This window comes from Eutrema salsugineum, unplaced genomic scaffold (genome assembly GCF_000478725.1).
Source record: "Eutrema salsugineum unplaced genomic scaffold, Eutsalg1_0 scaffold_5, whole genome shotgun sequence".
Lineage (NCBI taxonomy): Eukaryota > Viridiplantae > Streptophyta > Magnoliopsida > Brassicales > Brassicaceae > Eutrema > Eutrema salsugineum.
In genome coordinates, this window is record NW_006256612.1 from 12021747 (window position 1) to 12049729 (window position 27983).

General features: G+C 36.5%; 7 protein-coding genes across 8 annotated transcripts; 2 read left to right on the forward strand and 5 right to left on the reverse strand.

Moving 5' to 3' along the window:
* Positions 1-121: 121 nt before the first annotated feature.
* On the reverse strand, positions 122-2368 carry LOC18993804 (protein POOR HOMOLOGOUS SYNAPSIS 1). The gene is made up of 8 exons (XM_006417365.2): positions 2052-2368; positions 1727-1843; positions 1493-1558; positions 1234-1337; positions 739-1154; positions 591-643; positions 471-498; positions 122-335 (listed from the first exon to the last, which is right to left on the reverse strand). The coding sequence occupies exons 1-8, from the start codon at positions 2328-2330 to the stop codon at positions 277-279; spliced, it is 1122 nt and encodes a 373-aa protein (XP_006417428.1). The 5' UTR covers positions 2331-2368; the 3' UTR covers positions 122-276.
* Positions 2369-2841: 473 nt separating this feature from the next.
* Positions 2842-5301, reverse strand: LOC18993805 (ribose-phosphate pyrophosphokinase 3, chloroplastic). The gene is made up of 7 exons (XM_024153368.1): positions 4838-5301; positions 4180-4495; positions 3977-4072; positions 3750-3818; positions 3495-3623; positions 3304-3403; positions 2842-3199 (listed from the first exon to the last, which is right to left on the reverse strand). Exons 1-7 carry the CDS (start codon positions 5224-5226, stop codon positions 3066-3068), a joined length of 1233 nt encoding a protein of 410 aa, XP_024009136.1. The 5' UTR covers positions 5227-5301; the 3' UTR covers positions 2842-3065.
* A 2247-nt stretch (positions 5302-7548) lies between these two features.
* Positions 7549-8284, forward strand: LOC18993806 (cyclin-dependent protein kinase inhibitor SMR8). Its single transcript, XM_006417367.2, has one exon. It carries the CDS (start codon positions 7721-7723, stop codon positions 8048-8050), a length of 330 nt encoding a protein of 109 aa, XP_006417430.1. The 5' UTR covers positions 7549-7720; the 3' UTR covers positions 8051-8284.
* Positions 8285-14691: 6407 nt separating this feature from the next.
* LOC18993807 (ABC transporter B family member 10) lies at positions 14692-20095 on the forward strand. The gene is made up of 13 exons (XM_006417368.1): positions 14692-14934; positions 15423-15477; positions 15564-15739; positions 15988-16188; positions 16284-16543; positions 16655-17183; positions 17265-17632; positions 17719-18107; positions 18201-18442; positions 18559-18806; positions 18894-19306; positions 19442-19782; positions 19880-20095. Exons 1-13 carry the CDS (start codon positions 14692-14694, stop codon positions 20093-20095), a joined length of 3681 nt encoding a protein of 1226 aa, XP_006417431.1.
* A 193-nt stretch (positions 20096-20288) lies between these two features.
* Positions 20289-22531, reverse strand: LOC18993808 (ATP-citrate synthase alpha chain protein 1). The gene is made up of 9 exons (XM_006417370.2): positions 22401-22531; positions 22042-22153; positions 21596-21772; positions 21349-21510; positions 21161-21241; positions 21010-21061; positions 20796-20910; positions 20627-20708; positions 20289-20549 (listed from the first exon to the last, which is right to left on the reverse strand). The coding sequence occupies exons 2-9, from the start codon at positions 22138-22140 to the stop codon at positions 20289-20291; spliced, it is 1029 nt and encodes a 342-aa protein (XP_006417433.1). The 5' UTR covers positions 22141-22153; positions 22401-22531.
* A 213-nt stretch (positions 22532-22744) lies between these two features.
* Positions 22745-25328, reverse strand: LOC18993809. Its single transcript, XM_006417372.2, has 9 exons — positions 25153-25328; positions 24422-24749; positions 24300-24333; positions 23990-24217; positions 23792-23875; positions 23587-23652; positions 23407-23498; positions 23199-23246; positions 22745-23123 (listed from the first exon to the last, which is right to left on the reverse strand). The coding sequence occupies exons 2-9, from the start codon at positions 24730-24732 to the stop codon at positions 23027-23029; spliced, it is 960 nt and encodes a 319-aa protein (XP_006417435.1). The 5' UTR covers positions 24733-24749; positions 25153-25328; the 3' UTR covers positions 22745-23026.
* Positions 25329-26642: 1314 nt separating this feature from the next.
* LOC18993810 lies at positions 26643-27983 on the reverse strand. 2 transcript variants are annotated; one of them, XM_006417375.2, is made up of 4 exons: positions 27716-27983; positions 27482-27587; positions 27115-27192; positions 26643-26946 (listed from the first exon to the last, which is right to left on the reverse strand). In XM_006417375.2, exons 1-4 carry the CDS (start codon positions 27791-27793, stop codon positions 26900-26902), a joined length of 309 nt encoding a protein of 102 aa, XP_006417438.1. In that variant the 5' UTR covers positions 27794-27983; the 3' UTR covers positions 26643-26899. The 2 variants fall into 2 exon arrangements, with proteins under 2 accessions (XP_006417438.1, XP_006417439.1); XM_006417376.2 differs by having other exon boundaries at positions 26643-26949.

Consider the following 27983-nt stretch of genomic DNA (forward strand, 5'->3'; position numbering starts at 1 on the left):
GCTTGAGATCATGAGTAAATTTTAAGATGAGGATTTGTGAATTCTATATTTTCCAACTGGAAAGATAGGTTTTAGGTAATATGTAACTTTTTAAATTCAGATTCGAACAAATTCACCAAGATGATGTTCAACCATCAGTCACTATGTTCTTATTCACAAACAGAAAATCAACAATGTCTAATTTGAGTTCAGATTAAACCACAAATGTCGAATCAATGAACAAAAGACTGGACCTGGAAAATAAGATTGAGATAGTATATATATGGAGGATGAAACTCAGAGAATCCAGTTACCTCCTATTTCGTCGATAATTCTCTCTACTTTCTGCAGCATATCTGGATAATGAAGAAACAACTTGTTACATAGATGGTAGATTCTTGAAATTTATTAATTGAAGTTGCAGCTGAAATGTAGAGCTCGAATCTAAATAGATTATTATTGTCTGAGTGAGTATTGGGGAGAAAAATCACCTTGAAATGAAGAATCTTCCATGTACTTCTGCCAAAACAAAAAGTTGGAATCCCAAATCAGAAGAGATCATTAGAATTGTGTTTGTGTGTAGAAAAAACTCAAGTTTTGTTATGCTGTACCAGTATCTGTGACTTTAGATCAGGATCCTGCTTTACAGTTGTTTGGCCTGCATCTATAGCGGATTTCACGGGAAGGAAACTTGGTAAATTTGTATGAAAGAAGCCATATTTCTCAAACTAGAACAAGCAAGGTCAATGTGATTGTTACCTAGAGTTGAGTTGGGAAAGCAACCAGAGAGTAAGGTACTGAAACTCGGAGGAAGGTTAATGGAAGCTTCGTTAGAGATTTGACTAAGCGTGGATTGTGGTGGGTATAAGGTTTGTCCAGCTCCATACTCAAGTCTTGGTAGCATTTGAGGAACATAACTACCAAGATGTTTAACCATGTTTGGCTCTTCCACAATGGCGGATTGTGGTGGGTATAAGGTTTGTCCAGTTTGATACTCAACCCTTGGTAGCATTTGAGGAACATAACTATCAAGATGTTTAACCATGTTTGGCTCTTCCACAGTGGCGAATTGTGGTGTGTATAAGGTTTGTCCAGTTTGATACTCAACCCTTGGTAGCATTTCAGGAACATAACTATCATGAGGTTTAACCATACTTTGCTCTTCCTCAGTGGCTCTGCAAAGAAATATTTCCCATATCTAAATTGTTGGCTAAAGCACTTGTACAAATTCACAACACTGTAATGTGATCTAACCTGGGGATAATCTCATCTGTAGTGTTGTAATCTGACTGTAAACAAATCTCGGACCTAGTTTCACTTCTCTGGATCCCAGCTTCCTCTAATCCCTTGAGTTTCTCCTGCAAACAGAAGAACAAAACAGGACTCATTAGCTATGATTCCAAGAAAATAGTTTATAAACCGAAGTCAGGGTAATGCAATATCATCTCAGGGTAGTGCAATATCATCTCTATCTGATCAACATGGTAAGCAGGTCTTTGCAGTAATGGCTGACCTTAAGAGCTACCACAAAGGTCACCGCTGCATCACATGTGGAAAACCTTAAAGCGAATTTTTGAGTCTGTAGAAAGAACAACAAGCACATTAAACAATATGATTTCGATCACACATCTCAAGTATATAACTCATGGACATTTATCAAATTCTTCTTAGGTTACACTATGAAGCTTTTTATATATCTGTTTATTCCAGAAAAACCCAAAAGAGATTAGAGTGTTAGGAGAGTTGCCTCGTTTGCAGAATCCTTGTAGCTAACGAGAATCGCTCGGCTACCACGAGGTGGGAACCCAGAAACGCACGTCATCTGAGGCCATGAGAAATTCAGCTTTGAAATGTAGTGTTCTTCCTGTAGAATTTGAGATTCCCCAATCATCCGAAAAACAACCAAAGACCAGGGAAGTTAAATTAGTCCATAAACTTATAATCAAACATGGATTAGATCCTAAATCACGAAATCTATTGAGCTTAAACCATCGCGAAAACCAATCTAAACAAAAAGCAGTATAGCAAATCCGATCTAAAGAACAACATAGAGAGAGGAAAAATCAACTCACAAGGACTTTCCCGCCGAGTTCTACGGAGAGAATCACGTCGGATCTGTCTAATTCGTCCACCAGCTGGAGAGACACCGTCGAAGAAGACGTCGACAGCCACGTCCCGTGGGGCGATGGATTTAGCTCTCTCTTTCCGAGAGGAATCAGTCCTTGATAGGTAGAGGGATAAGATGGATACGGAACAAACCGAGCAAAACCGATCAGCCATCGGGAAAATTCAGAAGCCGCCGTGTTTCCTCGGTGGTGCTCGTGGATTGATGCTGCTAGAGATCCCGCCATCTTCCTTCAGATATTTCCTCCGTTTTTTGAAATTTCTTTTCTCAGTCTTCCTTTTTTTGAAAAAGCGTACTGTACTAATAATGTACGTACGGAAATTATATTTCCGCAGTTCTCTATGCTCAGATTACTACTATTGGGCCCAAAGTAAGGCCCAAAATATACTTTGAGGTTTCAAAAATCCGGTTCCAGTTTGGTATAGTTTTCCATATTGTGCTTTTATTCAGATTTTAGTCAAAAGTTTTTAGCTTAAAAAAAAAAAACAAAGTTTTGGGTCAGTTTCTTTTTTTTTATTTGACAGTTGATTCGGAAGCGATTTCAGTTTCTGAGCTCTGAACTATGAAAGGTAACACGACTCTTAGTAGAGTATTTTTTTTTTCAGTTTGGATAAGACTAGTTTAGCTTATACAAAGCAAACAAAACCATGCCGAACCAATTGGAGTTGATTTCTGATCTTTTCTAATATTGAATAAATAAATGGAAAATAAGAAAGTGCAAACACTGCATCGTGTGATTCTTCTTATTTTAACGTTTTATTTCCAAAGCAATTTTCTGTCTCACAAGTGCAAAGAATTGAAATGAAACATTATTACATTATTGAAATTCCCTACATAAAAAAAATACAACCTCTTAAACGGCAAATGCTTCCATCGAAACTATACACCAAAGTTCATAAATCAGATTTGTTTAAAACCAAAAATAAACTCGCAGCTGGAATTCTACTCGAATCACGGAAGCTTAAACTTGAAGTGCAGAAGCAATGGAACCAGCGAGGCTTAGAACTTCAAAAGGAGGTTTGTTCATCACCTCTTTCACAGTCAATCCACACGAGTCTGTGATCCAGAAATAGCTCAGACCTTCCGCGGGATCACCTGCAACACGAAAAGACAGATACAAATAATTTTTTACTTTGACACAAAGAAAAAGGAATGATTCGATTTAGATGGGATCATAAAATTTGTATAATGGTTGTAACCTTTGGTGTCAAGCTTGAAACGTTTCCATGAACTCTTGGGGAATATGCCGTGTGTTACATATGCGCTTATTTTCGCTGCTCCATGTGCAGCTAAGACTTTCTGCAGGGCACAAAATACTAGTGATGAGTTATGAAAGAAGTGAGAATGGAGTTATACTTTTGAAAGAAAAAAATTAATCTGAGTACAGAACCTGGCATTCGATTAGTGTGCCACCCGACTGAACCAAATCATCGACAATCACGACGTGCCTTCCTTCAGCGTCTCCCTCTTTGATACGCACTATTCTTTTGTCTCCCATTCTAACTTTGTTGCAAACAATCTGAATGACAAAGGGGATTACTAAGTAAGCCTCCTGATGCTAAACTTAGGTTGCTATATACGAAAACGGTCCACATTGGGTTTACTGTAAGATGGTAGTGAGATATGCCATTAGAAAGTATAGTACCGTTGGATAATGTTGGAGTTGTTTGTGGAAACGTTTCCATGCTCCATCATCCGGGAATGCAATAGATATCTGAAACAAAAGAAGATCAGTAACCAACAAGAGTTTAATCTTGAACGGAACTCTAATTTATAGTGAGTTTTATGAGAAAAAAAATAATAATTCAAACTTGTTGATATCTACATGATGGAACTGATAGAAAAGTGACAGCCAAAGGAAAAGAGACTAACGTTATCGGAATCAGGTAGAGTCTGGAGTCTGTTCTTGAGCAATGGTATACCACTTTCAAAGCATGGAAGTATAGTATCTCCAAAGTAGAATCTTTCCTACAATCCAAAGACACTCAAAATCTAGATAAAACCTTCCACTCAGAGAACAAAAAAAGAAGAAGAAGAGGCATTGGCATTGATAAGAGTAGAGTTGTAATGAAAACCTGCAAGGCGTGTATATCGAATGTCACTAAGCTAGTGGGTCCTCCTCTCGAAGCAGGTATGTTTGAGAGTATCCTAGCGAGAGTGAAAGCAGTAGCCACGTCTCCTTCGTCTTCCATTCTCTCAGAAGTTCCAGTGGGGAAGAATGGAAGAACAAGTGTAAATGACGAAACGAAAAGCTTGGGCAGTGCATAAATAACAGAGAGCTGCTCGAAGATCACAGCCGGTGAACTGAATGAAGCCAAGAAGGCAACATGCTGCCCACGAATGCCTTGCGCATTTTGAATGAACAAATTTGGGAATCCATCGTCAAATTTCCTAAACAAGCACGATAACTGTGATTACTTTGTTAACAAGAACCCAAAAATTTCCACACTTTAGTTATACATCAAACCCAATTCTCCCCTCAGCTAATAAGCCTAGTCCTGGATTTTTTTTGTCCGATCTTGTACAGGAGAAGAAACACTAAGGGCTAACTTATCTCAAGGTCTCGACTTTGAACTCTGACCAAAAACATAAAGAAGCTCACATTTAAAAGTTCAAATTTTTAAGAACCAAGACAAAGTAAAAGCTATCACAATTCTAAAATCAAGCTCACTAATATGAAATCAATCAAGACTATAATCATCAAAATAGATAGAGAGACGAGAATTTATTTACTTCCAATTGATGCTTCGTAGCTCGATGCAATCAGATTGCGCGACTATACTCTCGGCGAGATCTCTAGTCTCGTCGCTGTGGAAGAGGCAAACGCGCTTCGAGCACTTCGCACCGGATTCCGACGCCGCCGCGGCCATTGATATCGGAGATGACGAAGAATTCGGATTAATTAGGCTGATCGGATCTCCATTGGACAAGAATTCGAGGGTCCGGTGACCCGACTGGTGGTTCTCTAAGCTTCTGACTCCACACCTCACGCAGCGATTACCGACTGTAGCAGTTTTGAAATTCAGAGAAACCGGACACGAAGACGAAGAAGAAGAAGAAGTAAACTGAGGCAGAGATAGAGAAGCAGCGTTGGTTGCACTCGCCGGAGAAATAGCCGCCATTTCCGAAGATGAAGGGTCAAAAGTACAAATTTGCCGGCGGATATCTTCAAATTAAAAAAAAAAAAAGAAAAACGAATTTTGCGCTTAAAATTGAGTCTGACATGTGGCGAATACAGTAAAGTGACATGTATGCCCCTATCTGTCAAATGAGACACGTTGAAGATGTTGGAGTTGTTCCACGATTAAGTTCCGGTTTGATCAGACTAGGTTAGCTAACCACCGGTCCAAGTTAGTCTCAGATCTGAACTTTACAACCGAGATTACACGGTTTATCTCGGTTTACTTAGAATGTCGATAGGGAAATTCGGTTAGTTTTCGGTTAAAGAGTACGAGGAGGCTCCCCTCAACAAACTTTGGAAGGTACACGCGCCTGGGAATCGTTTTATGAAGAAAAAATGTGTTTATTGAAACAAGTAATTAACCGGTAAACAAGAGGCTGCTACTATAAGGAGATTGGAAACTAATATTAAAAAAAGGAAAACAAATAAACAAACCAGTTTTCTTGATGGGTACGGATGGTTTGTGGGTAATTTCTACATAAATTTTCATATCTTGTAATTGTTTTCGTATGAAAATCATCAACCATAATTATTACATGATGATACATTTTGTACTTTCATTCTCATCAATATATTATAATAACAGAAACTTCGATAGAAAAGAAGACAAAAAAATAAATAACAAAACCTAGAAATCGCATATTTGTTGTTGCCAAAAGACACCGACAAAACAAATTGTAAAACTAATCACAACCATCACATTGTCATTTAAGTGAACTTTAATTTAGCTTCAAATCCCTCGAAAATTATTTGACCGGTGATTCGGTGAAGATTAGAAAGTCAAACGTATGACCGCCAATTGAACAGGTGTGGGCAATGCAATGTAAACTAAATAAAAAAGTCTGAATCTCAACAACTCTTTCCACCTCGTTCCTCCATTTATTACTTGCATATTCTACAGGATATATCTTCTATTTAATACATTGAAATTATTTTCTTATAAACTGTTATTTAAATTTACGGAGCTTAGGTCACGCGATTCCTCGGGTTCCCTATTATCATTTAAAACTCATTTTTGTATTTTCAATTTCTCATTTTGGTCAGGTGTCACGGGCTCTCTCTCTCTCCCTCTCCCTCTTTTCATATGAACTCTCCTCTCAATCACAGATACTCCAATTCGTTTTGAATGAATATGTCGTTTTACCATTGTTCACAACTTCACATGATCACGAGTTTAGAAATATTGGTATACTATAAGACCGCTTTTCAAAACATCATCAGATGAGTGTATCAGAAAACAATGTATACGAAATATGCAAAACAAATACTATTTAGCACTCTCTTTTTTTTACCAAACTATTAAGCACTCTTTTTTTACCGAACTATTTAGCACTTTTCAATGTTAATTCTATTTTTTCGACTTTTCAATGTTAATTCTATTACATGTACTTACACATTGTTACTAATATTAATGCCAGTTATCGTTGGCATATAAGTAGTATGAAAATAGTAGACACAATAAAACATTACACTTTTTTTTGTGCAAAACAAAAAAACATTACACAAGTTTAATTTTTTGTAATACGAAATATATCCAATATTCAGGTTGATTTGGTAGACGCTTTTGTACGTAAATTCACATCGACGTAAGTGTATGTGTGCGTGTGTATCCTGTATCACATACAATGATACAAACTGTTAACAAACTAACCTACGTACTTAACAATATCGTGAACCTAAAGAGAAAAAATACTCGTCCATCACTTGTTATATAGGAATATAGGATATATGATCATATGCGCAATACTCACAAATGGTAGATCCTGATGATAACTTGATTGTTATATAACACTCAATTTTTTGTGTCATACTTATTTTCATTCATATGAGTTGGTGAGATTTTTGAATCCTTGCAACTTCTCTCCCAGCCTTTATTCCCTGCACTTTCCCCTCCGGTTCTCAGAAACGAATATAATTTTTTTAAGTACAAGTCAATCTCACAGTCTTTTTTTCTTTTAAAACATCTATCTTCATTAATATGAATATCAAATTACATAAAAACAACAATACATGAAACTAAACATATAAAATAGTAAAACAACGGAGATGAGTTTAAATCATTTAATAGTATTATGTTTGTACAAAATATTTCAATTTGAAATATATTATTATACAAACCTTTTATTTTTATAACATTTTAATCAGAGTTTGTAAGAAGAGGGAAATTACCGAACTGAATACCGATCTGATGCATTTAATTCTCTGTTGACTATAAAACCGTCCTCTTGAGAAAAAATGTCCCCTTCACTTCACATTCGCCACCAAGTTAACAAAAAAAAAAAGTAATTTTGAGAGAGAGAGAGATAGGGGACTAATCCCAATACCTAAAGCAAACATTTGATTCATTCATCTTCTTCAACAACAAAACTTCCTCTGTTTTTCCTTTGTAAACACCTCCCCTGTTTTCTCTTAATCTACATTCGACAAGACAACTCATGGGATTTTCCAGTAAACCTCACCACCAGCTCGACGGCGAGATACGAGAAATCACCGACGGTAAAAAATGGGTCATCGCCGGACTTCCTCCACGTTCGCCGCTCAAGCCGATTAACCTATCATCCGGGGTCATAATCACCGAAACAGAGGATCAAGACCAATGTCCGACAACTCCCACCGCGGTTTCCGTCAGAATTCCAAGGGTCCCTCCGTGTCCAGCCGCACCGAAGAAGCGGAAGCCGTCGTCGAAGTGCAGCTACGGTGCCGGCGGTAGAGATTTCTTCTCTCCGCCGGACCTCGAAACCGTTTTTATTCAGAGAGCTATTTAACTCTGTTTTTACAACTCTTCGCTCTCTCTTCTCTTTCTAAAGTTTTTAGGGTTTTTAATTTCTTCGTTTCGTTTTAAGCTTTCGGTTCTGGTTTAGTCTTAGATTTCAGAACTTTTACTGTATCTGTTTCTCAATTCTACTGATGGTAGGAGTTAGGACACTAATTACGTGAAGTATTTCATGATTATGTACATTTATGTAATCACCATGTTTCCGGTAGAGTTGATAAATATTATATATAAATTTTAGCTTTATTAATTGGCATTTTTTCTGAATATAATTGATCTGGTTGTTTTCGTTCATCCTTTTGCATTCATATTCATTGAATTTTGTTGAATATAAAAATTCATTCTTCCTCAAAATAGTTTCTTTTCTTGGAAGTTTGAGATGATATTACCAAAATATGGTCCACAGATCAAAAGCTATTAACTTTTTATCTAACTTTGTTCTTTGCCATCTTTTTTATACTCTATAGAAAAGAAAAAAGAATCTTCGTTCTTCAATTTGTCTAAAAACTTAAAGAAACTTTTTTTTATCATAAATAACTGAAAGAGTTCAACAATGCAAAATAAATCAAGAGTTTACAGAGAGAATTGGAGTTCAGATCTTAACACTCTCTCCATTATTTTTGTTAACAAATCTCTCTACTTTATCCCAAGAACAAGAGCATCTTCTTCTCGTTAGGTTTCAAGTTACAACAATCTATTCTTTCTACGCAACATTTGTTTGGATCGAATATCGCAACAATTTTCCAGCACTTAAAATGTTCAAAAGTATATATGTGTTCATATAAGTACACGCATTTATTGTTTACATCATTTTCATAATTGGAGATTGTGGTGAAATATTGTAAAACTGAATCTGGTGCCATAATTTTTGTTCCGAAAAATTCTTGTGTTTTTCATCCGAAAAAGTTATAAGACTGAATATAAGAAGGTTTCATTTCAGTTCGAATTAGCTTTATAACACAAATCTATATTAAATATAAGAAATTTCAAAATATTTCTCATTTGATTTTTACTTTTTTATCTGGTTACATTTTTTTGGGTATCAAATAATTAAATTTATCTAATTTTATAACCGATTTTTTGGATTGTTAAAGGTTTCTAAAATTTACTGTATGCACAAAAATATATGCAATTCATCGGTAATATTTTAATAATCATCCATTCATTCATTCGATGATCAGTGACAGCCACCGACGCAAGTGGAATCCAAGAAAAGAATACGCCAAAGAGTTTTAGTCCTATTCTCATTTCATAAAATTCCAACATTTTGGAAGTCTTCTATTTTACACTGATGTTTATTAAATCCGGTATGTGCTTCTCACTATTGTATGTTCATGCGTAGCAATTATATATCATGTTAATATCGGAAAACCCTTTGCCATAAACCTATACAATACACTTAACCCGGAAAGTAACTCTTTCACAGTTTTTTATTTTTAATTGTATTGAGAGAGGGAGGGAGGGAGGGAGAGAGAGAGAGATATTATTTTGTGTTTGTCTTTCTAAGTAACGTGATCGTACATACGCTTTAGTTTGAAATTTTGAATGTGACCTGACCAATAATAACATAACAGGGATCAGAGGATCCGATAACGGAATCTTATCATAGTATATGCTCCGAAATCTTATTATAGTATATGCTCCGAACCTTAGTATAACATAAAGAATAGTTTACAAAGGTTAATATAAATATTCTTGTAAGAAACTGCATATGTTTCTAATCCATGACAAATTCATTAAATAATATTAGAAAGATTATTATATATTTTTTGTCGCAAATTAGGAATATTTTATCAAAACAACGGTAATAAATACTCTTTCTGTTTTATTATAGTTGATTTTCTAGATTTTTTTTCTTGTTTCATAATATTTGATTTCCTACATCTAATTAATGCATGTCTCTTCTTTAAATTGAATGAATAATATTAATGTATGTTGCTTTACTCCATTAAAAAATAAAAAGTAATACTCTCCCTGTTCAGAATTATTTGATGTTTAAAGTTTTTGCACACAGTTTAAGGATTCATTTAATTTTTATTTTTCCTATACTAAAATATTATTTATAATTCATTTAAATATCATTCAGTCAATAAGAATACAATCTACAGAATATAAAAGGTCAAAAACTATAAAAATTTATTAAATTTTGCATTGAAAAGTGAGAACATCAAGTAATTTTGAACAAAAAAACCTTCTAAAACATCAAATAATTCTGAACAGAGGGAGTAATAAAAATAATGAAATCAATTATAAAAATAATTTAATTAATAAAAATAAATATTAAATAATTATACATTTATAGCTTTCTTAATTTCTGTATAAATATTCAAAAAATTAACTATAATAAAATAGAGGGAGTAAAGAAGAAGAAAACCGGTCTCGTCAAAACGACTTCAAAATAAGAAAAGTCTCATGAAAGCGTCACATGTTTAATTAGTGGACACCACATGGTTAGAGATCCCATAATTTGGTGATCCCGGTGCGTTGTACTTGGAAGAGCCCATACTACTTAATTTAATATCACCATTAATCTCTACTTAATTTAATCTCATCCTTAATCTGAATGTATTTTGATTTATTTTTTGAGTTTAAAATATAATAGAAGAAACTGAGAAGGGATAACAAAACGAAAATACCAATTCAAGAAAGAAAGAAACTGCTCAGTATAATTTTCAAATGCATTGACACTTGGTGTGTGTTTCTAGACACGTGGACTTATACGTCATGTTGGATAATGGAAAACTTTTTTTAATGGATAATGCAAAATTATTTGTAAGAAAAACAAACTTTTATAGCCATGTGAAAATATTAGGGAGTTCAATATAAATATCATACGTCTGACCAAATTTGGAAGTATCTATAGTCAAAAAATCTTTTCGTATTGTTTCCAAACTTGGAACAAATACAATTTTCTCTAGAATTTTGCAGCGTTAAAAAAAATGCAAATGTCTCTTTCTAATGAGAAGTACAAAAAAGTGTTTTTTTCTGACCAAATTTCTCTGTTCTCTGACAACAATCGACACGCAACAACTACGTTTTTTTAGTTAATTAATTATAACAAAAAATTATATACATAATAAAAATCATACAAGGCGTGTATTATAAGCAATCATGTTGATTTAAGCTAAAAACATGACAAAAGCTTTGAGCAATAGCATTGTGACTCACAAGAGCTTTACCAATGATTTTTATTGGACCAAGTCACTAGTAGAAGGCCCAATAATAGGCCCATTTAATATAGCTATACCAAATAGCTTTTATTAAAAACTACTAGTATGATATACGGACCCTATCATATACACATCATCTAAAACAATGTCTAGAATAAATAGTAATTGTTTGGCAAATGAATATATAACCAGAGTGCGCAGACAGAATAAAATTTGGAAGGATAAAAGGAACGCATAACGGCATAAAAAAAAACAAAAACATAGCATCTTAGAGTGACGCGGACCATTGGTCAATTCACACAATTCATTATCGTAAAAAATGAGAAAAATAATAAAAACGTGCATTTCTATCTTGAAGCTGCGATGACAACTAGGATAAATAGATAAATATACGAGAAAAAAAATCTAGTTAAACCTGAATTTAAAATCCGACTGCTTGACTAGCCGTCAAATTTCTTTCAAACGTCCGAACAATGTCTAACGAAACTTAACATGGTAAAGAAATACCAACAAAATTCGATATAAATGATTCCAACTTCGAAGATTGCATATGACCAAAATATGCGGACCCATTTTACAGTAATCTGCTTTGTATATAATAATCATCCATTTACTTAAATCCCTGAACTACTTTTCAGAAACGGTACACTTACATTTACAACATACATCTTTGTCAGGAATTACCAAAAAGAACAAAATGGTCATTTCAGACAAACATGAGAATCTAGCAACTTTATATCCCACGGTCACGACTCACGAGTGCGTTGATGCAACACCAAACTTTTAGTGGCTGAACCGAATACTTTATTTGAAAAAAAGGAAGAAAGTGGGAAACTTTGAGTTGGACTATGACTTGGATCAAACATAAGATATGATATCATCATCCAATAATTATCACCTCCACCTTAAAAAATAAAATAGAATCACCCTCCTTATATGTGCTCATATATATAGCCCATTTCTTAGATAGAGATTTCACCCAAAAATCTTTAAAATAAAACCTCAAAAACAAATAACTCATAAAGAAACCCTTAAGGGAATGAAAAATATTTCCGCAGCCAGAGAGGCACCACCAGAAAAAATGCAGAAAAACTCATTCAAGGAGGATACAGAGGAACCTCAGTTTGAAACATCTCTCCAACAGTTTGTTTAGCTTGGCCATGAGAAGCGAGGAGACAAAAAAAAAAGCATTGGGTCTTATGGTAATGGCAAAACGGCAAGTCATATATCGGCATCAGGCTCGGTTCTTCGAGTTCTATTGATTTGATTTTGGTGGTAAGATTGATCTTGAACTTGTTTAAGATTTGATTGCTACAGTATGAAATCATCTTTAATACTTTGTTAATACTTTGTATCAGTAAGAAAGAATATTGTGGTATAGATCGTATTGTGCGATGTGTTTTTCTTTGGGAATAAAAGGTGGACAATGTTTGCTCATTAATCTTTATTAAGTTTCTAGTTTTGTGATAAGAAATTCTGTAAAAACTTGTATCTGGAAATCTTGACCGTCCTTAAACTGTTTCTGTTTATTCCATGGAAATTGTCAAATCCGTGTTTTACATAACGTAAGAGACTTCGATTCTCATTAATCGGAGTTTGATAGACGGAAATACTTGAGATGATGTCGCATGTTGTCGACGGTTCCGGTGAGGAACGATGAGCGAGCAACATGCTGATCTGTTAGCCACAACGAAAAATCCTCTCTCCCTTTTCTTTTCTTAATTCATTTGAAATATAAGTGGAAACTAAAATGAATCAATCAATTGCTATTTTTGTTGTTGATTAGACTAAGATGTTAAACTGCATTAACTAACCAGTAAAAAACATGTGTGTCCACAAAAACACACAAAAAAAGAGCGAAAATTGCAGGCAAGAAAGCTACTTTACCTAGCGTAGATAAGCTCTATTGGTCGTTGACTGACCTCTAAAAAAGGAAAGTTATAGAAACCTGGATGCAAACTTTACTTTGTTTCTTTATTTTAAAAGAAAATCCCATGGAGAAGTATATGGTTTCGGCCCAAATCTTATTGCAAACGCGGAGAGTTTTGGATTTGAGTTGTCTTCGTCAACTAGCAGCGCTTTAAATTTATAATATTTTCGAACATATACCCAAATGCAAGGCTTCGTAAAATTAGTTTTTGGGCTTAGATCGATTTTAGGATCTTACGGTTAACAAACAAAAAAAACTTTTTCATGAACCAAAAATAATGAATAAATTTGTGTATTTCACAAATTACAATTTTTTGTCATGATTACAAAAATGAATTTCCCATACTTAGAAGACTATCTTATCCAAAATTTGTAGTTGTATGACCTGTCATTGTATATATCTTTTCCAATTTATTTTTTCCTTTTAATTTTGATATACGCTCCGGTCTACTCAATTACAGTAATGCCAGGTAATTCCTACATAACATCCAAGTGTAGAAATTCAATCATAAAGAAGAAATAAATAGAAATTTTGAAATATATGTAAACAATTTGTTAATTAGTAATACTTAGATTTTGACAGCTGGATGTCCTGAAAAAGGGTAATACATAAGTGGCATATCTCTATTTGAATAGAATGCACTATATCACAAGAAGGTCAGTATGGTACTGTCATTCCAGTCATTTTCCAACAACCGTAATATTAACTGGCATCTCCTAGGATCATTTCCCTTTTATCATTGAATTTCTATGCCAACAAATATCATTTATAATTTTCTTATCAAAATAAATAATTATTTATTTCCATTTTTATATCGAAAGTGTAAACAAAGAATTGTAGAAATTTAATAGACAATAATTAAGATACAGAAAATTTGAAATATATGTAAATAATTTGTTAGTCATATTTTAACACTATGTAGAAAAATTTATCTCCTTTTTTTTTTAAAAAAACCGATTTTTTCTGTTAACGATTTTTATATTATAATAGAAAAACTATGAGAACATTGTCCCTCAAAAAGTAAATATAACAATCATATATAATTTATATATTATCTAACGAATAAAATAAGTATATACTTATATCTATTTTCATAGAAATGTAATTAAACTAATAAGAGTAATGTTCTCATATTTTTCTCATAATTTTTCTATCGTAATATGAAAAAAAAAACAGGTATAAGAAAGAAAAAAAGGAAGATATCAAATTTCCCTAATTATTAAATTTCGGTCATATTCATAGTACCAAACAGTTATCACTGAAACTATTAAAGCACACAAAATATTTCTGGCCGGCCTTACTTTTCAAACCATGTACAAATTAATTAGTCTCTTCATTGTCGTAAAACATTGAACTTAAAACCTAATCTACTCTCCTCCACAAAGTTCCCTTGACCTTCCTCTTCTATTGTTATATATACAAGCCTTCTCACTTGTAGTGTCTCACTCAAACTCGCTCTTTTTCTCTCTATTTTATTTTCTCTCGCAATCTTCTTCATTTTATATCCACCGAAACGCACCGCTTCACGTGAAAATGCAGCCGTCCAGCGTTCCAGCAACAGCGGCAGAGAAGGAGAAGGAGAGGCCAAGTGTGTCAGTGTTTAAGCTCTTCTCATTTGCTGATTTCTACGATTGCGTTCTGATGGTTCTTGGATCCATTGGTGCGTGCATTCACGGAGCCTCCGTTCCAGTTTTCTTCATTTTCTTCGGCAAACTCATCAACATCATCGGCCTTGCTTACCTTTTCCCACAACAAGCGTCTCACAAAGTCGCAAAGGTTCTTATATATGTTTTCATAACCATTTATCGAAAACTTTTAGTTGTTACTTGTTAGGGTTTGTTCATATTCTTCCTTCTGATTAAATATGACATTAGAATAGCTATATATATTGTAACTGCACTGAGTAGTTACATTTGGTTAAGAAACAAATGAAGATTTCAACTTGAAGATTGCGTTGATTCGAATCTTATTGACGACACTAATGTTAACATGACGAGTCACAAATTCAAAGGAGATTAAGATCTAATAAATCCATTTTTTTAGGAAATTAAAATATGATATTTTGGGGTTCAACGTATATGAGATATACATCAAATGAATTGCAGGGTCAAAATTTGTTTAAAAGCTAATTAATTTATATCTGGAAGTACATCTGCATTAAACTAAAATACAAATATGATGCTAAGAAATCATGTGTTTTATAGTATATTATTTTTGATTATGTTGTTTGCTCCGTTTAATTTTTCTTTTCTTTGATTATGCAGTACTCGTTGGATTTTGTATATCTGAGTGTGGTGATACTCTTTTCATCATGGCTAGGTAAATAACATAATAACTAATATATAAATTTAAAAGTTTTGAAGATACAAATGAATACATCTAAAAAGAATAATGAATGGTAACAGAGGTCGCATGTTGGATGCATACGGGAGAGAGACAAGCGGCGAAGATGAGAAAAGCTTATCTGAGGTCAATGTTAAGTCAAGACATAAGCTTATTCGACACCGAATCTTCCACCGGAGAAGTCATCTCTGCCATCACCTCTGACATACTTGTCGTCCAAGACGCTCTCTCCGAGAAGGTACGTTCGACCGGTTTTAATTAGCTCGGTTCTCATACTTGTACCGGGTCTTGTATTTATTTGGTTTTTTTTTTGTGTGTGTTAGTTCACAGTAAAATTTACTTCAATTGATATTTGATAAAAAAAAATACAATGAATAATATTTTTTCATATGTTGTTTAATTAATCCGACCAATAATAAGAAAAAGAGAGTGTAGCATGCATAATTTTTGCATGTTATCAATACCATGAACCGGATTTGGTTGCAGGTAGGGAATTTCTTGCACTGCATGAGCCGGTTTATAGCCGGTTTTGTAATCGGATTCACGAGCGTATGGCAAATAAGTCTTGTCACTCTCTCCATAGTCCCACTCATTGCTCTCGCCGGAGGTATCTACGCTTTTATCGGCACCGGACTTGTTGTTCGTGTCCGCAAATCATACGTCAAGGCCGGCGAGATTGCAGAAGAGGTTGGTAACTTGTACCACAAGGAAACTATCTACATTTGATTTTTTTGTTGCCTTTTTGTATTTCCTTTCATATATATTTCTCTTTTCAAAATCAGGTGATCGGTAATGTGAGGACCGTACAAGCGTTCACGGGAGAAGAAAAGGCTGTGGGATCGTACCGAGAAGCCTTGAAGAATACGTACTCGTACGGGAGGAAAGCCGGTTTAGCCAAGGGACTAGGACTCGGTTCGATGCACTGTGTCCTGTTTTTGTCTTGGGCTTTGCTCGTTTGGTTCACAAGCATCATTGTTCACAAGGGAATCGCTAATGGCGGCGAATCTTTCACTACCATGCTCAACGTTGTCATCGCTGGCCTGTAATATACAAAAGTTTAATTTTCCATCTTGCTCAATTTCTCGTTCTACACGTTTTCCTTTTTCCTCTGTTTTTTTCATAACAAAGTCTCTGTTTTTGAGGTTTTGTGTAGGTCTCTTGGTCAGGCAGCGCCAGATATCTCCACCTTTATACGAGCGAGAGCTGCTGCGTATCCGATTTTTCAGATGATCGAGCGGAACCAGGAGCCGAAAACGGGTCGTAAACTTGGGAAAGTAGACGGAGAGATACAATTCAAGGACGTGACTTTCACATACCCGTCTCGCCCTGACGTGGTGATCTTTGACAAGCTCAACTTGGTGATTCCTGCGGGGAAAGTTGTGGCACTTGTTGGAGGAAGCGGGTCCGGTAAAAGCACAATGATATCTCTAATCGAGCGCTTCTACGAGCCTACGGAAGGGGCGGTGTTGCTTGACGGGAACGATATCAGATACCTGGATCTTAAGTGGCTAAGAGAACACATCGGTCTGGTTAACCAAGAGCCTGCCCTGTTTGCAACCACGATTCGCGAGAACATTCTGTATGGTAAAGATGACGCGACTACTGAGGAAATTACCAATGCAGCAAGGCTCTCGGAAGCTCTTTCATTCATCAACAATCTCCCTGAAGGATTTGAAACCCAGGTCTGTCGAAAAGTCAGATAGCTTAGAATACAAGAAACAACTATAAACCCTAAAAAATTTGCTTGTCATTATCTTTTACAGGTTGGAGAGAGAGGGATTCAGCTATCTGGTGGGCAGAAACAGAGGATAACAATTTCGAGAGCGATCGTGAAAAACCCTTCGATACTCTTGCTTGACGAAGCGACAAGCGCTCTAGACTCAGAGTCGGAAAAAAGCGTACAAGAAGCTTTGGACAGAGTGATGGTTGGGAGGACTACGGTTGTGGTGGCTCATAGACTCTCCACCGTGAGAAATGCTGACATCATATCCGTCGTTCAAGGAGGTAAGATCATCGAGTCTGGAAGCCACGACGAACTCATCTCCAACCCTGATGGAGCTTACTCTTCTCTCCTACGTATCCAAGAATCTGTCAACCCTAACTTGAACCACACTCCAAGCTTACCAATCAGGTACTCACAAATAAAACCAAACAGTAAACCGGAAACACCACTCTGTCTCGTGGAAAACTCACTTGAAGGTTCTTTCAATTTTGCAGTACAGAATCCTTGCCGGAACAACAAATACCAAAGAGGAACTTGTGTTCCTTTCATCAATCAGCAAATCAACTAGACACGACCCAACAGGGCAAAGTAACGTTGAGACGTCTCTACTCTATGATCCGTCCTGACTGGAAGTATGGAATCTTTGGGACGTTAGGTTCCTTGATCGCGGGATCTCAGATGCCACTTTTCGCGCTTGGAATCTCGCAGGCTTTGGTTTCTTATTACATGGACTGGGAGACGACTCAACACGAGGTCAAGAGAATCTCTATCTTCTTCTGTTGTGCCTCGGTCATAACCGTCATCGCACACGCCATTGAGCATACCACCTTCGGTATTATGGGTGAGCGTCTCACTCTCCGTGTTAGGCAAATGATGTTTTCAGGTACGCACAAATACAAAACCACGGTCTGATAATCCTACCATTTATTGTCTTTCAAATTGGTTAAAAAGATTTTTTTTTTCCCTCGCTTTGTAGCAATCTTGAGGAATGAAATCGGGTGGTTTGATAAGGTCGACAACACTAGCTCGATGTTAGCGTCACGGCTTGAAAGCGATGCGACTTTGCTTAGGACCATTGTGGTCGATAGATCGACGATTCTACTGGAGAATTTTGGTCTTGTTGTGACCTCTTTCATTATTTCTTTCATACTCAACTGGCGTCTCACTCTCGTTGTCTTGGCCACATACCCATTGATCATTAGCGGTCATATCAGCGAGGTAAAATGCTTCTCTTCGTGTTTTCTTTTTTCTTAATTAATTTCAGCGATTGCGTTTATATACTAGTGTTTTTTGGTGTTTAAATTTTTACTTCATTGTTCTGTTATATTTGTTAGAAACTTTTCATGCAAGGCTACGGAGGAAACTTGAGTAAAGCGTATATGAAGGCTAACATGCTGGCCGGAGAGTCTGTTAGCAACATCCGAACAGTGGCCGCCTTTTGTGCAGAGGAGAAAGTTCTAGACCTTTATTCCAAAGAGCTTTTAGAACCTTCCAAACGTTCTTTCAAGCGTGGACAGATCGCAGGGATTTTGTATGGCGTCTCTCAGTTCTTCATCTTCTCCTCCTACGGCCTTGCACTCTGGTAACTAATCAAACAGTTTCACACAGACAAATTTAAGTATATATATAGAAGATTGGAAGTATTGAAACCTTAGATATGTGTTTACAGGTATGGATCGATCTTGATGGGGCAAGGATTATCAAGTTTCGAATCGGTTATGAAAACATTCATGGTTTTGATCGTAACGGCGTTAGTGATGGGTGAAGTGTTGGCTCTAGCTCCTGATCTGCTTAAAGGAAACCAGATGGTTGCTTCGGTTTTTGAGCTATTGGACCGAAGAACTCAGGTCTTTGGAGATACCGGCGAGGAGCTTAGTAATGTGGAAGGCACCATTGAGCTCAAAGGTGTCCATTTCAGCTACCCGTCACGGCCAGATGTGACTATCTTCCGCGATTTTAATCTGACAGTTCCTTCCGGAAAAAGCATGGCGCTCGTGGGACAAAGTGGGTCGGGGAAAAGTTCTGTCCTTTCCCTCATTCTCCGGTTCTATGATCCTACCGCCGGGAAAATCATGATAGACGGTGAGTGCCAAGCTCTTGACTTGATTACTTCAGCCACAAGAAACTCTGGCCTCATGTTTTTTATTGCATCACAAGGTATTTGTTATTTGGTTGAGTAAGCTGTTTTTATTTTCTTTCAACCCACTACTGTTACAGGAAAAGACATCAAGAGCCTGAGATTGAAATCGCTGCGAAGACACATTGGTCTGGTTCAACAAGAGCCGGCTCTTCTTGCGACAACTATCTACGAGAACATCTTGTACGGCAAAGAAGGAGCTTCTGAATCTGAAGTCATGGAAGCAGCTAAGCTTGCAAACGCTCACAGCTTCATCAGCTCTCTCCCGGAAGGTTACTTAACCAAAGTCGGTGAACGCGGCATTCAGATGTCGGGCGGCCAGAGACAGAGGATCGCTATCGCTAGAGCCGTCCTCAAGAGTCCAGAGATTCTGCTTCTTGACGAAGCCACAAGCGCCTTGGACGTTGAATCAGAGCGTGTGGTAAAGCTTTTTCTCTTCTCTCCTCTATAACATTAGGATTTTAGGGTAGAGATTTTTCACATAGAATCTTTACGGGTTTTATACTATGCATTGTTAGGTGCAAGAAGCATTGGATCGGCTAATGATGAACCGGACCACGGTGGTGGTGGCTCACCGGCTATCGACGATCAAGAACTCAGATATGATTAGTGTAATCCAAGAAGGCAAGATCATAGAGCAAGGCAGCCACAATAGCCTCGTTGAGAACGAGAATGGACCTTACTCTAAACTAATCAATCTTCAGCAGCAGCTGCAACCTCAACACCCCGAATAGTTTTTATCATCGAATTGTCAAAACTCTTGTTTGTTCTCTCTTTTGAACATCGCTCGTACTTTCATTCATGTTTAAGTTTATTTTGATTATGTTTTTCGTATTATTTATCGTTGTGGGATTATGCAATTCAAATAATGAAGATGTTCTTCAATTTCAAATGAATCCTTTAAGTTATTTGTTAAACGTGAAAAATCTAACTCTTACAGCTACAAGAGTTCTCAAGAAATTTAGTAAGAGATCTTGAAGACTTGAACACAAAGTAGAAAGAGGGCTCAAGAAAAATTTTACTGTTGGATGGACTTGTAAGGGAAAAAAAATGCAGAGATTCTCTCAGTAATGATTCTTTTAGGGAACATACGGTATCCGCATAGATGACACTTGCTCCTCCTCCAGCAACCATAGTCCAAATCCGTCCCTTGGGATTCAGAACGGTAAACTTCAAGGATGCACTTGTCTGCAACCATAGAAAAAGCTCTTTACTAGTCACAGAAAGATGAAGCAGACAGGTGTTTCCATTTTTCTCAATGATACCTTCTCATCTAATCCGTGGATAAAGCTTTCAGTGGGACTCATTACTCTTCCGAATGGCATAGGAAATTCAATGTCGCCCCATCTGCAAGCTCAAGGGCTTAATTATGTGCACCTTTCTCTAACTTCATAATCTCAAAAGGGTTTGGAAATCCAAGAGTCAAACACTTACTTTTTAAAGTTTTTGAAGGCGGCAGTATCATCAAGCTCACCCCTCATATCCAGAGGATATGGCCTTCCATCAACTAGTGTGAAAGGATTCATCTCCAGGAAAGTGAAATCAAGATCTATAGCGAACCAAAGGATACAAAGACTAAAAGTTTAGGTTTTGTATCACAGTAAAAGTAATTTGATCTGTAAGTAGGCTCAGCTATCCCTTGGCATACCTTGGAATAGGTGAAAATGACTTTGGATAAATTCGTCAATTTCCGCCTTGATCTGAATGTGGTAATGGTATAAGTTGGAGGCAGGAGTTCATATTCTATGTCATCATGTTCACAATTTTATCACCATTAAAAGAAAAGTTGATGTACGTACCTCCAAGGGAAGAGTTGCCACAAGAGGAGCACATATTTCAGGTGTCAAAGAAGCACCCGTTGGTAAAAATATAGTCTTCACCTGCAGAAAAATGGAGCTTCAGCTTCATGATTAAAGATATTGAAATAGACACTTGCAGGCATGTGAACGAAGAAAAAAAAACTCAAGTGAAAACTCTTCCAAAATACCTTGTCCCAGTTCTCCTCGATCTCAATACCTCCACACTCTGAAAAGCTTATGCTACACCCAAGGCGATCCGAGACAACATTAAGATAATACTCTTCATTGTGTGGGACAAATGGTTCAACAATGAATGTTGTTATGGGTCCTTTGCATCCACTCATCTCTACCTACGAATGATAGATGAAAAAGTTGAGTGGAAAATGTTCTCACAAGATTGGCTTACAAAGCGCACTACCAAAAAAAAAAAGTTACCTCTTTGCCCAAACGCTCTTTCACAAAAGTGGCAGCTTCAGCAAAATCTAATTTCAAGGCAACCAAACCACTCTTGCCACGCTTTCCAAACAACATATCAGGTTTCACCACCAGCTTCTCAGACGAGAGCCAAGGTTCTTTTTCTACCAGCTCATTTAAATCAGTTGTTTGGTTGATCTACACACACAAGGATTAAGAAAGAAAGCTACATGAAGCCTTAAAAGAACAAGAATCTAAATTTCCAGTAATCTTTTGAAGCGTTTAGAACTCGAAAAATGGCAAAAAGCTGCAATCTTTATAGCTTGGCAAACACAAATGATCATTTGCTACATGTCGGAGAAACCAATGCAAAATAGTTTTCTTATAATTTTGGACATATGCTTTATGTCGGAGAAACCGATGCACTAAGCTATAGAGAGACAAAGATCCGAGGAAATCGATCTAACCTGGACGGATCTGATAGGAAGCTCTTTGCCAGAAAGCCTTTTGAAGTGTTCCTTCACTAATCTCTTTGAGTCGTATTCTCTGATCTTCTTCCTCGCCATTTTCGAAACGAAGCTGGAGAAAACAACCAAGAGGAACGAAATCAAAACCACCGCCTACACTGACAAATCTCACAGATCCAGACTCAATCAAAATCGATTCGAACCCAGATTCCGAAATCAAACAGAAAACTTTTGAATCCCAAAGACTCCCAAAGATTACGCAATGAGAACAAACTTTCAAATTCAAAAGAGAATGTTGACAAATTGCATACAGATCAAAGGAATGTAGCAGAGATCCCTGAAAAATGGCGGATCTTTACCGTTTGAGAGTTGAAGGAAGGAAGGAAGGAGAGAGAAAATGGTAGCTTCAGGTTCGGTAGTTAGCTCACCAATTCGACTCTTTTATAGTTGCAACTTACAAATGATCATTTCCCTCATAAAACATAAAAATAAAGTATTACAATAATTCAAAAATCATAGTCATTTCTCACAATTAATTGTTTTATAAGTATATATATATATATATATATTCGGACCAAAAATCTTATTTTCTCTGTTAAAAACATTTGCATGACTTTGCAGGTACTCCTTCCCTGAAAAAAGCTGGTGGTTGCTCGTTTGTTCATTCAATTTCAGAGTATACTACCTAACTTGTAAACGAACGTTTCAGCTTCAACCATTTGATTTGTATAACATAGAAAATCTGTCAAACGTTTATTTTGTTTTTTCTTACAAGACCTAAATAAACGTTTGGACTTGAGATCCCATGACATTTACTCTTCTTTCTTCCGGCTAACCTCTTATCCACAAAGAAAAGTTTGACCTTTTCTGACTTATGTGTTTGCCTTGACCATCCATGAGTCCATGACCATCGTCTCCCGTCTCCTCGAGTGTGAATCTCAACAGATAGAAATATGAATAATTGGACTCGGGGAACCCAAAACCATCACGACCTGTAACGCTGTAGCAAGAAATTCTTCAGCTTTATGATCAAAGCAAATACGCCGAAGCACGGTAAATGCATCACAGCCACTCCCAAGTACCTGTAGAAACATTAGTAAGTGTCTTTCTTTTGATCAATGAATTTCAATACGAAGTGTGTGAGTTTATGACCGTACCATAAGGGTGCATACGGTGAGGACAGATCAAGAAATTGGTATGGCCACCTGCAAAAGATGTATATAACAAGATCCCTTAAAACTCTTAAGCCATTGTGTTTTGTGTGTTGTTAAGACTTCACGTGGATCCTTACGCGTATTCGGAAAGTCATAGTACAATTAATCGTTACAATGAGTGAAGATCAGAAAACGGAAGAACTGTGTGTACCATAAGTTCTTGAAGGCATGGATTATCCATTGGTAAGTCACGAAAATGCAGCTCCAAATTACAAAGTAAGAGATCCGGAACATCGGGAATCGCTGGATAAGGAAGTAAGAAAACCGCTGTTATGTTCTAGCTAAAGGCGGGAGATTCGTGTATCAGCAGAATTCAGTTTTGTTGACTTACCAAGGAATTGAGACATGTGTCACCGAGGAGAAAAACAGCGTTGAGAGAATGCATACAAACATCGAGCTGCAACAGAAATAATACATGTAAGGGATAAATATATTCATTACCCACTTCTGAATTAAAGATTTCAAGAGAGAGTGATCAGATAAAAATGAATCCAAGTCTCTCTAAAAAACGAAGATCTATTAGAGCCAGAGCTTACAAAACTCAGCCTGTAACCTTTAGTAAAGGGGTAGATTAACGCCCAAAACACAATATCTGTAAGCACAACAGCACCGGCACAAGTCTGCCACAACACAAAACTTTGTTTAGTCATTTTGAAGCTTTGAGATGTCACTTGTACAGTCTTCACTCTCAACAAGATGATTTAGCAGAAGGAGAAAAAAGAAGAGAGACTTACTTGGAAATGGACCTGAAAGATGTAAACCCAAAAACCCGCTGTTTCTCGGACTGATACTTCTGAATGTGTATTGGCAGGTTTTGACGTATTTCCCGCACCATCAAGGGTGGTGACTGGTGGTCTATAAGTTCCTTGTTCAGCATCACCTATACTTATATAACTCTCTATGTTACCACCAGCTTCTTTATTGTAGAAGCAGCATCCGTAAATAGATAACAACGAAGCATACTGCAGGAAAATGAAAGGATCAAGGATTCATTGTCTGAAACTAAGACAGTAACCTTAACATCGGAATTTCCAAGAGATATACCCCAAAGTAGAGTGTGACAAGAGTAAATGTCCACCTGTTTCAGCAAAAAGATTGGATCTTTCTCATTCGTTTCAAAGATTCAGAAATGTGAGGAGAAGGAACTGAAATGGTTAAAATCTCACTGAGTATAGAAGTAAAATATGCCTCCTCCATCGCGCACAACATTGGAAATAAGTAGAGATAGCATTGCAACAAATGAGAACACTCTAAAGGCAAGCAACCAACGAGGGTGGAGTCTTTTGAGACATGTGATCCAAGCTTCGTCTTGGAACAATGTCCCGGGTAATTCTCGCTGGCCTTCGCGTTCTCTTCTTTTGCCTTCATATCTCCATATGAGAATAGCTGCTGCAACTAGTGGAGCTAAGAGGATTAATGCACAGAGAAGAACCCTCCAATTCAACCAGTAGCTTGAAGCTGTGGTATCAGCAGCCATGCCTAGTCAGTAGAGTCCTGAGATCCCACCAAAAAGGAAAGAAATAAACAATATCACTACGAATCATGTTAATTTCATTGGTTTTCTTTTTTTAAAGATCATTCTCATACTTTTGTATTGCAATGAGTGAAAAATGTCTCTGTAAAAATCAAAATTGGATATATTTGAGCTATTCACATCACTGTAATGGCGAAAAAGGTTAGACCTTTTCGCATTAGCGGACAAAAACCAGAATACCCAAGTATAACTGGAACAAGAATTTGCGAGACAACCAACTAAAATTTTCCTGAATAAAAAAATCAGCCCATAAATTAAGTAATATACTTGAAATTTCCCCCAAAGCTATTACGTAAAGCAGATTCAGGAAATATAAGAGAACAAGAAAGGAGAATCCAAAAACAGAAGATTACAAAATATTACTTCGAGATTTGAAGACTCTTCTGTTCCGAAGATTCAGAGCAGACTCTCTAACGCATCTTCTGAATGATTCGAAGATGCTGAAAGCCTCCACAAAACCACGAAGAAACCAGAAGAGAAAAAGGAAAAGATCTTGTCGGGTATTATTCGTTGGTTGACAGAGGAAGAGGAAGGTCGAAACTTTTTGTCGTGCAGTCTCATTTTTTATCCGATCTAAACGGGAATCTCGGAACCGCCCAGACAAATCGCAATTATTTTGTTACACGCCCGGTTATTTTCGGTTTAAGAAATGTCTCTTTCGTCTTTTTTTTGTTGGTTCAAATTTCGGTTACCTACCAAAAACCGGACTTAACCAGGCTTGAATGTCTTATTACAACCTTCTGAAGACTCTCAAAGTTGTCCCTCCCACACCTTTTGCTGAACAGGTAAAACAGAAGCTACACATATTAGATGATTCTTTGCATATAAGACTGCCTCAATAATATACTAGATCAGGTCCTGTATCTTTAATCTAAAAATGCCCCAAAATGGTGTCATATAAATGTTTTATTATAAAAAAGTAAACGTTATTTTTTTTCATGTCCATGCCACCAATAATCAAACCCTTCTTCCTGGAGGACCAAAACCATATTCTCTAGGATCCAATTCAGGAGCATTGTCCAGAAATCGATCGGGACCAAATCAGAGAAAACTCAAACTTCTTAGCCATATCTAAATACATCTGCCACGTAGCGGCTGGCTCGTACACGATACCAGTCCGTAACTTGTGTCACTGCTGATTACAACAACCACACCTGAAGTGTCGTGAAACCTTTTCCACTTGTTGATTCTGTTGTAAATACTCACCGCGATGCTCGGCTCACAACTCACATTCACAGGTGACCATCGTATCCCGGTAGCCGTGAGCCTTGAGATAGTGTCCCTCTTAACCTCTCCGTCCTCTGCAACTGCATCAACGCTAAGACGACCGCAGAACCCTAACTCATTCATGGCTGACTTTATGGCGTCGTAGACTCGGAGCGCGTCGTAGCCACTTGGAAGGGGACAGCTCCCTAAATCCCACCATACAAATATTGGCGATTCACGATCCATTGGTTGCCACGGTTTAGGGTTTAGGATTGTTTTCTAGGGTTTTCACCCAAGTTTAGAGACGACCTCGATATATCCTCCTTACAATGATTTTTTTTTTCTTTTGGGCCACGCATTCGCATTAGGCCTCACACTTTCTTTTTGATATGTTATTGACATATATTGGTTTTTGTTTAATGTAGAGTTTATCAACTTTCCTTTAACATAGATTGCTATATAACAACAATTGAATCATAAAATCTCCAATAATTCGGAGTTTTGCAGATGAGGGAGTGTGTGCCCATTCTTAATCCACTGCTAAAAGATGCCAACTTGGATATATCTTGATATAGTGAACTGGATAAACATGTTTCTAATTAATAACCTTTTGGATGAATGAAGAGTTGATGTTGAGCCCAATAAAATAAAGAATCCAGAGTTTTCAATTACTAGACTGGTCTCAAAAGTCTTTTCTTTGACTGCATCTAAATAAGCAACCTTAGAAGTAGTTTACACAAAACAGGTTCTCTGCTTAACTTTATAGTGAAACCTTTTAACAAAAAGGTCCACGTATTATATAGCATGAATATCTCTTATCTTGAGAATATGTATATTTAGCCTAGGTCTACATATATAAAGTTCAAGCATTTTCTCCTATATTTAGAAGCCTAGAGCAAAGTCTTCATTGTATCCTTCTCGCAAACCTCCGCGATCTCCGAACATATCCGCCTGCTTAAAATTCACGCCAAAAAAAGAAAAAACTCTCTTCATCAAATTTGTCCCAAAAAGATAATGTCTTGATGTTTGGTCGATATGCTGATTGAGAAACTAAATTGAAATTTATTCATAGTAAACAATTTTTTTCTTTAAAAAAAAAACAACGCATTTGATTCTTACTTAAGAAGGGCCTAGGAGATACGAAATGTCCGTACATTTCAAAGAAATCCTTATTTTCCCTTTGAAGTCCTCTCCAAACTGCAAAGAAAAAAAACAATTTTTTTTTGTAGCACTCTTGCACAATATACGCTTGGTATATAGCCGAAAAAACTACATAAATTAGTTCCATAAACATTTGTGAGCTGTGATTTCTATAATTTTATGTGTCTACTGTGAAATATAAAAATGACAAATATGATCCAAGAATCTTCACAATGCCCCTCTCATTTCTTCAATTTTCCATATAGTTATCATTTGACGTCGCGGAATCGAAAGTTATATCTATATAACATTTTTAAACTTTCTTAATGAACACTTAAAGACTAACCGGTGAGGGTAACGAGTGGTAGAATGCTTGCGTGGTGGTCTAACGCCTTGACGCATTCATCACGAGTCATACGGAGTAGAATGCATCTCTCAATCATATGTTGAACCTAACAAAATCAATCACCATTCTTGCCAAAGGATTACTACACCATATAGAAAAACGCATAATCGTACTATAAATATTTATATATATATATATATATATATATATATATGTGTATGTGTGTGTATGCACCATGCGAATGTATGAATGTGGTTGGCAATGGAGACAAGGGAGTTTGTGTTGTGATTGATCATCAAGATGAATACACATTTTCTTCTTCTCTCTTGAAGATCGGTCTTCTGCTTCTTAAATCTCCAAATGATTTGGGGACAATCCAGGAACTTTGGAAGAGAATTATGAGTTATATATAACGGAAAGGAACAAAACATGAAGATATTTTCTGAGAAAAAAATAAGAAGCTTTAAAATATAGATACACATGAATATACATACGCTGATAC

Excerpts from the sequence above, each read along its gene's own strand:
- LOC18993809 (XM_006417372.2), bottom strand. The coding sequence starts at position 24,732 with ATGGCTGCTGATACCACAGCTTCAAGCTACTGGTTGAATTGGAGGGTT. Across the intron at positions 24,334-24,421 it reads ATATTTTACTTCTATACTCA|GTGGACATTTACTCTTGTCA; the intron begins GTGAGATTTTAA and ends TTGCTGAAACAG. Across the intron at positions 23,124-23,198 it reads TCACCGTATGCACCCTTATG|GTACTTGGGAGTGGCTGTGA; the intron begins GTACGGTCATAA and ends ATGTTTCTACAG.
- LOC18993804 (XM_006417365.2), bottom strand. The coding sequence starts at position 2,330 with ATGGCGGGATCTCTAGCAGCATCAATCCACGAGCACCACCGAGGAAAC. Across the intron at positions 1,155-1,233 it reads ACAGATGAGATTATCCCCAG|AGCCACTGAGGAAGAGCAAA; the intron begins GTTAGATCACAT and ends ATTTCTTTGCAG. Across the intron at positions 499-590 it reads ATCTAAAGTCACAGATACTG|AAGTACATGGAAGATTCTTC; the intron begins GTACAGCATAAC and ends TTGTTTTGGCAG.
- LOC18993808 (XM_006417370.2), bottom strand. The coding sequence starts at position 22,140 with ATGGCGAGGAAGAAGATCAGAGAATACGACTCAAAGAGATTAGTGAAG. Across the intron at positions 20,911-21,009 it reads TCATTTTCACCTATTCCAAG|ATCTTGATTTCACTTTCCTG; the intron begins GTATGCCAAGGG and ends GGTTCGCTATAG. Across the intron at positions 20,550-20,626 it reads TCCACGGATTAGATGAGAAG|ACAAGTGCATCCTTGAAGTT; the intron begins GTATCATTGAGA and ends CTATGGTTGCAG.
- LOC18993810 (XM_006417376.2), bottom strand. The coding sequence starts at position 27,793 with ATGTGTATTCATCTTGATGATCAATCACAACACAAACTCCCTTGTCTC. Across the intron at positions 27,588-27,715 it reads CACATTCATACATTCGCATG|GTTCAACATATGATTGAGAG; the intron begins GTGCATACACAC and ends TGATTTTGTTAG. Across the intron at positions 26,950-27,114 it reads ATCTCCTAGGCCCTTCTTAA|CAGGCGGATATGTTCGGAGA; the intron begins GTAAGAATCAAA and ends GTGAATTTTAAG.
- LOC18993807 (XM_006417368.1), top strand. The coding sequence starts at position 14,692 with ATGCAGCCGTCCAGCGTTCCAGCAACAGCGGCAGAGAAGGAGAAGGAG. Across the intron at positions 15,740-15,987 it reads AAGACGCTCTCTCCGAGAAG|GTAGGGAATTTCTTGCACTG; the intron begins GTACGTTCGACC and ends ATTTGGTTGCAG. Across the intron at positions 16,189-16,283 it reads CCGGCGAGATTGCAGAAGAG|GTGATCGGTAATGTGAGGAC; the intron begins GTTGGTAACTTG and ends TTTCAAAATCAG.
- LOC18993805 (XM_024153368.1), bottom strand. The coding sequence starts at position 5,226 with ATGGCGGCTATTTCTCCGGCGAGTGCAACCAACGCTGCTTCTCTATCT. Across the intron at positions 3,404-3,494 it reads GCACACTAATCGAATGCCAG|AAAGTCTTAGCTGCACATGG; the intron begins GTTCTGTACTCA and ends TGTGCCCTGCAG. Across the intron at positions 3,200-3,303 it reads TTTCAAGCTTGACACCAAAG|GTGATCCCGCGGAAGGTCTG; the intron begins GTTACAACCATT and ends TTCGTGTTGCAG.
- LOC18993806 (XM_006417367.2), top strand. The coding sequence starts at position 7,721 with ATGGGATTTTCCAGTAAACCTCACCACCAGCTCGACGGCGAGATACGA.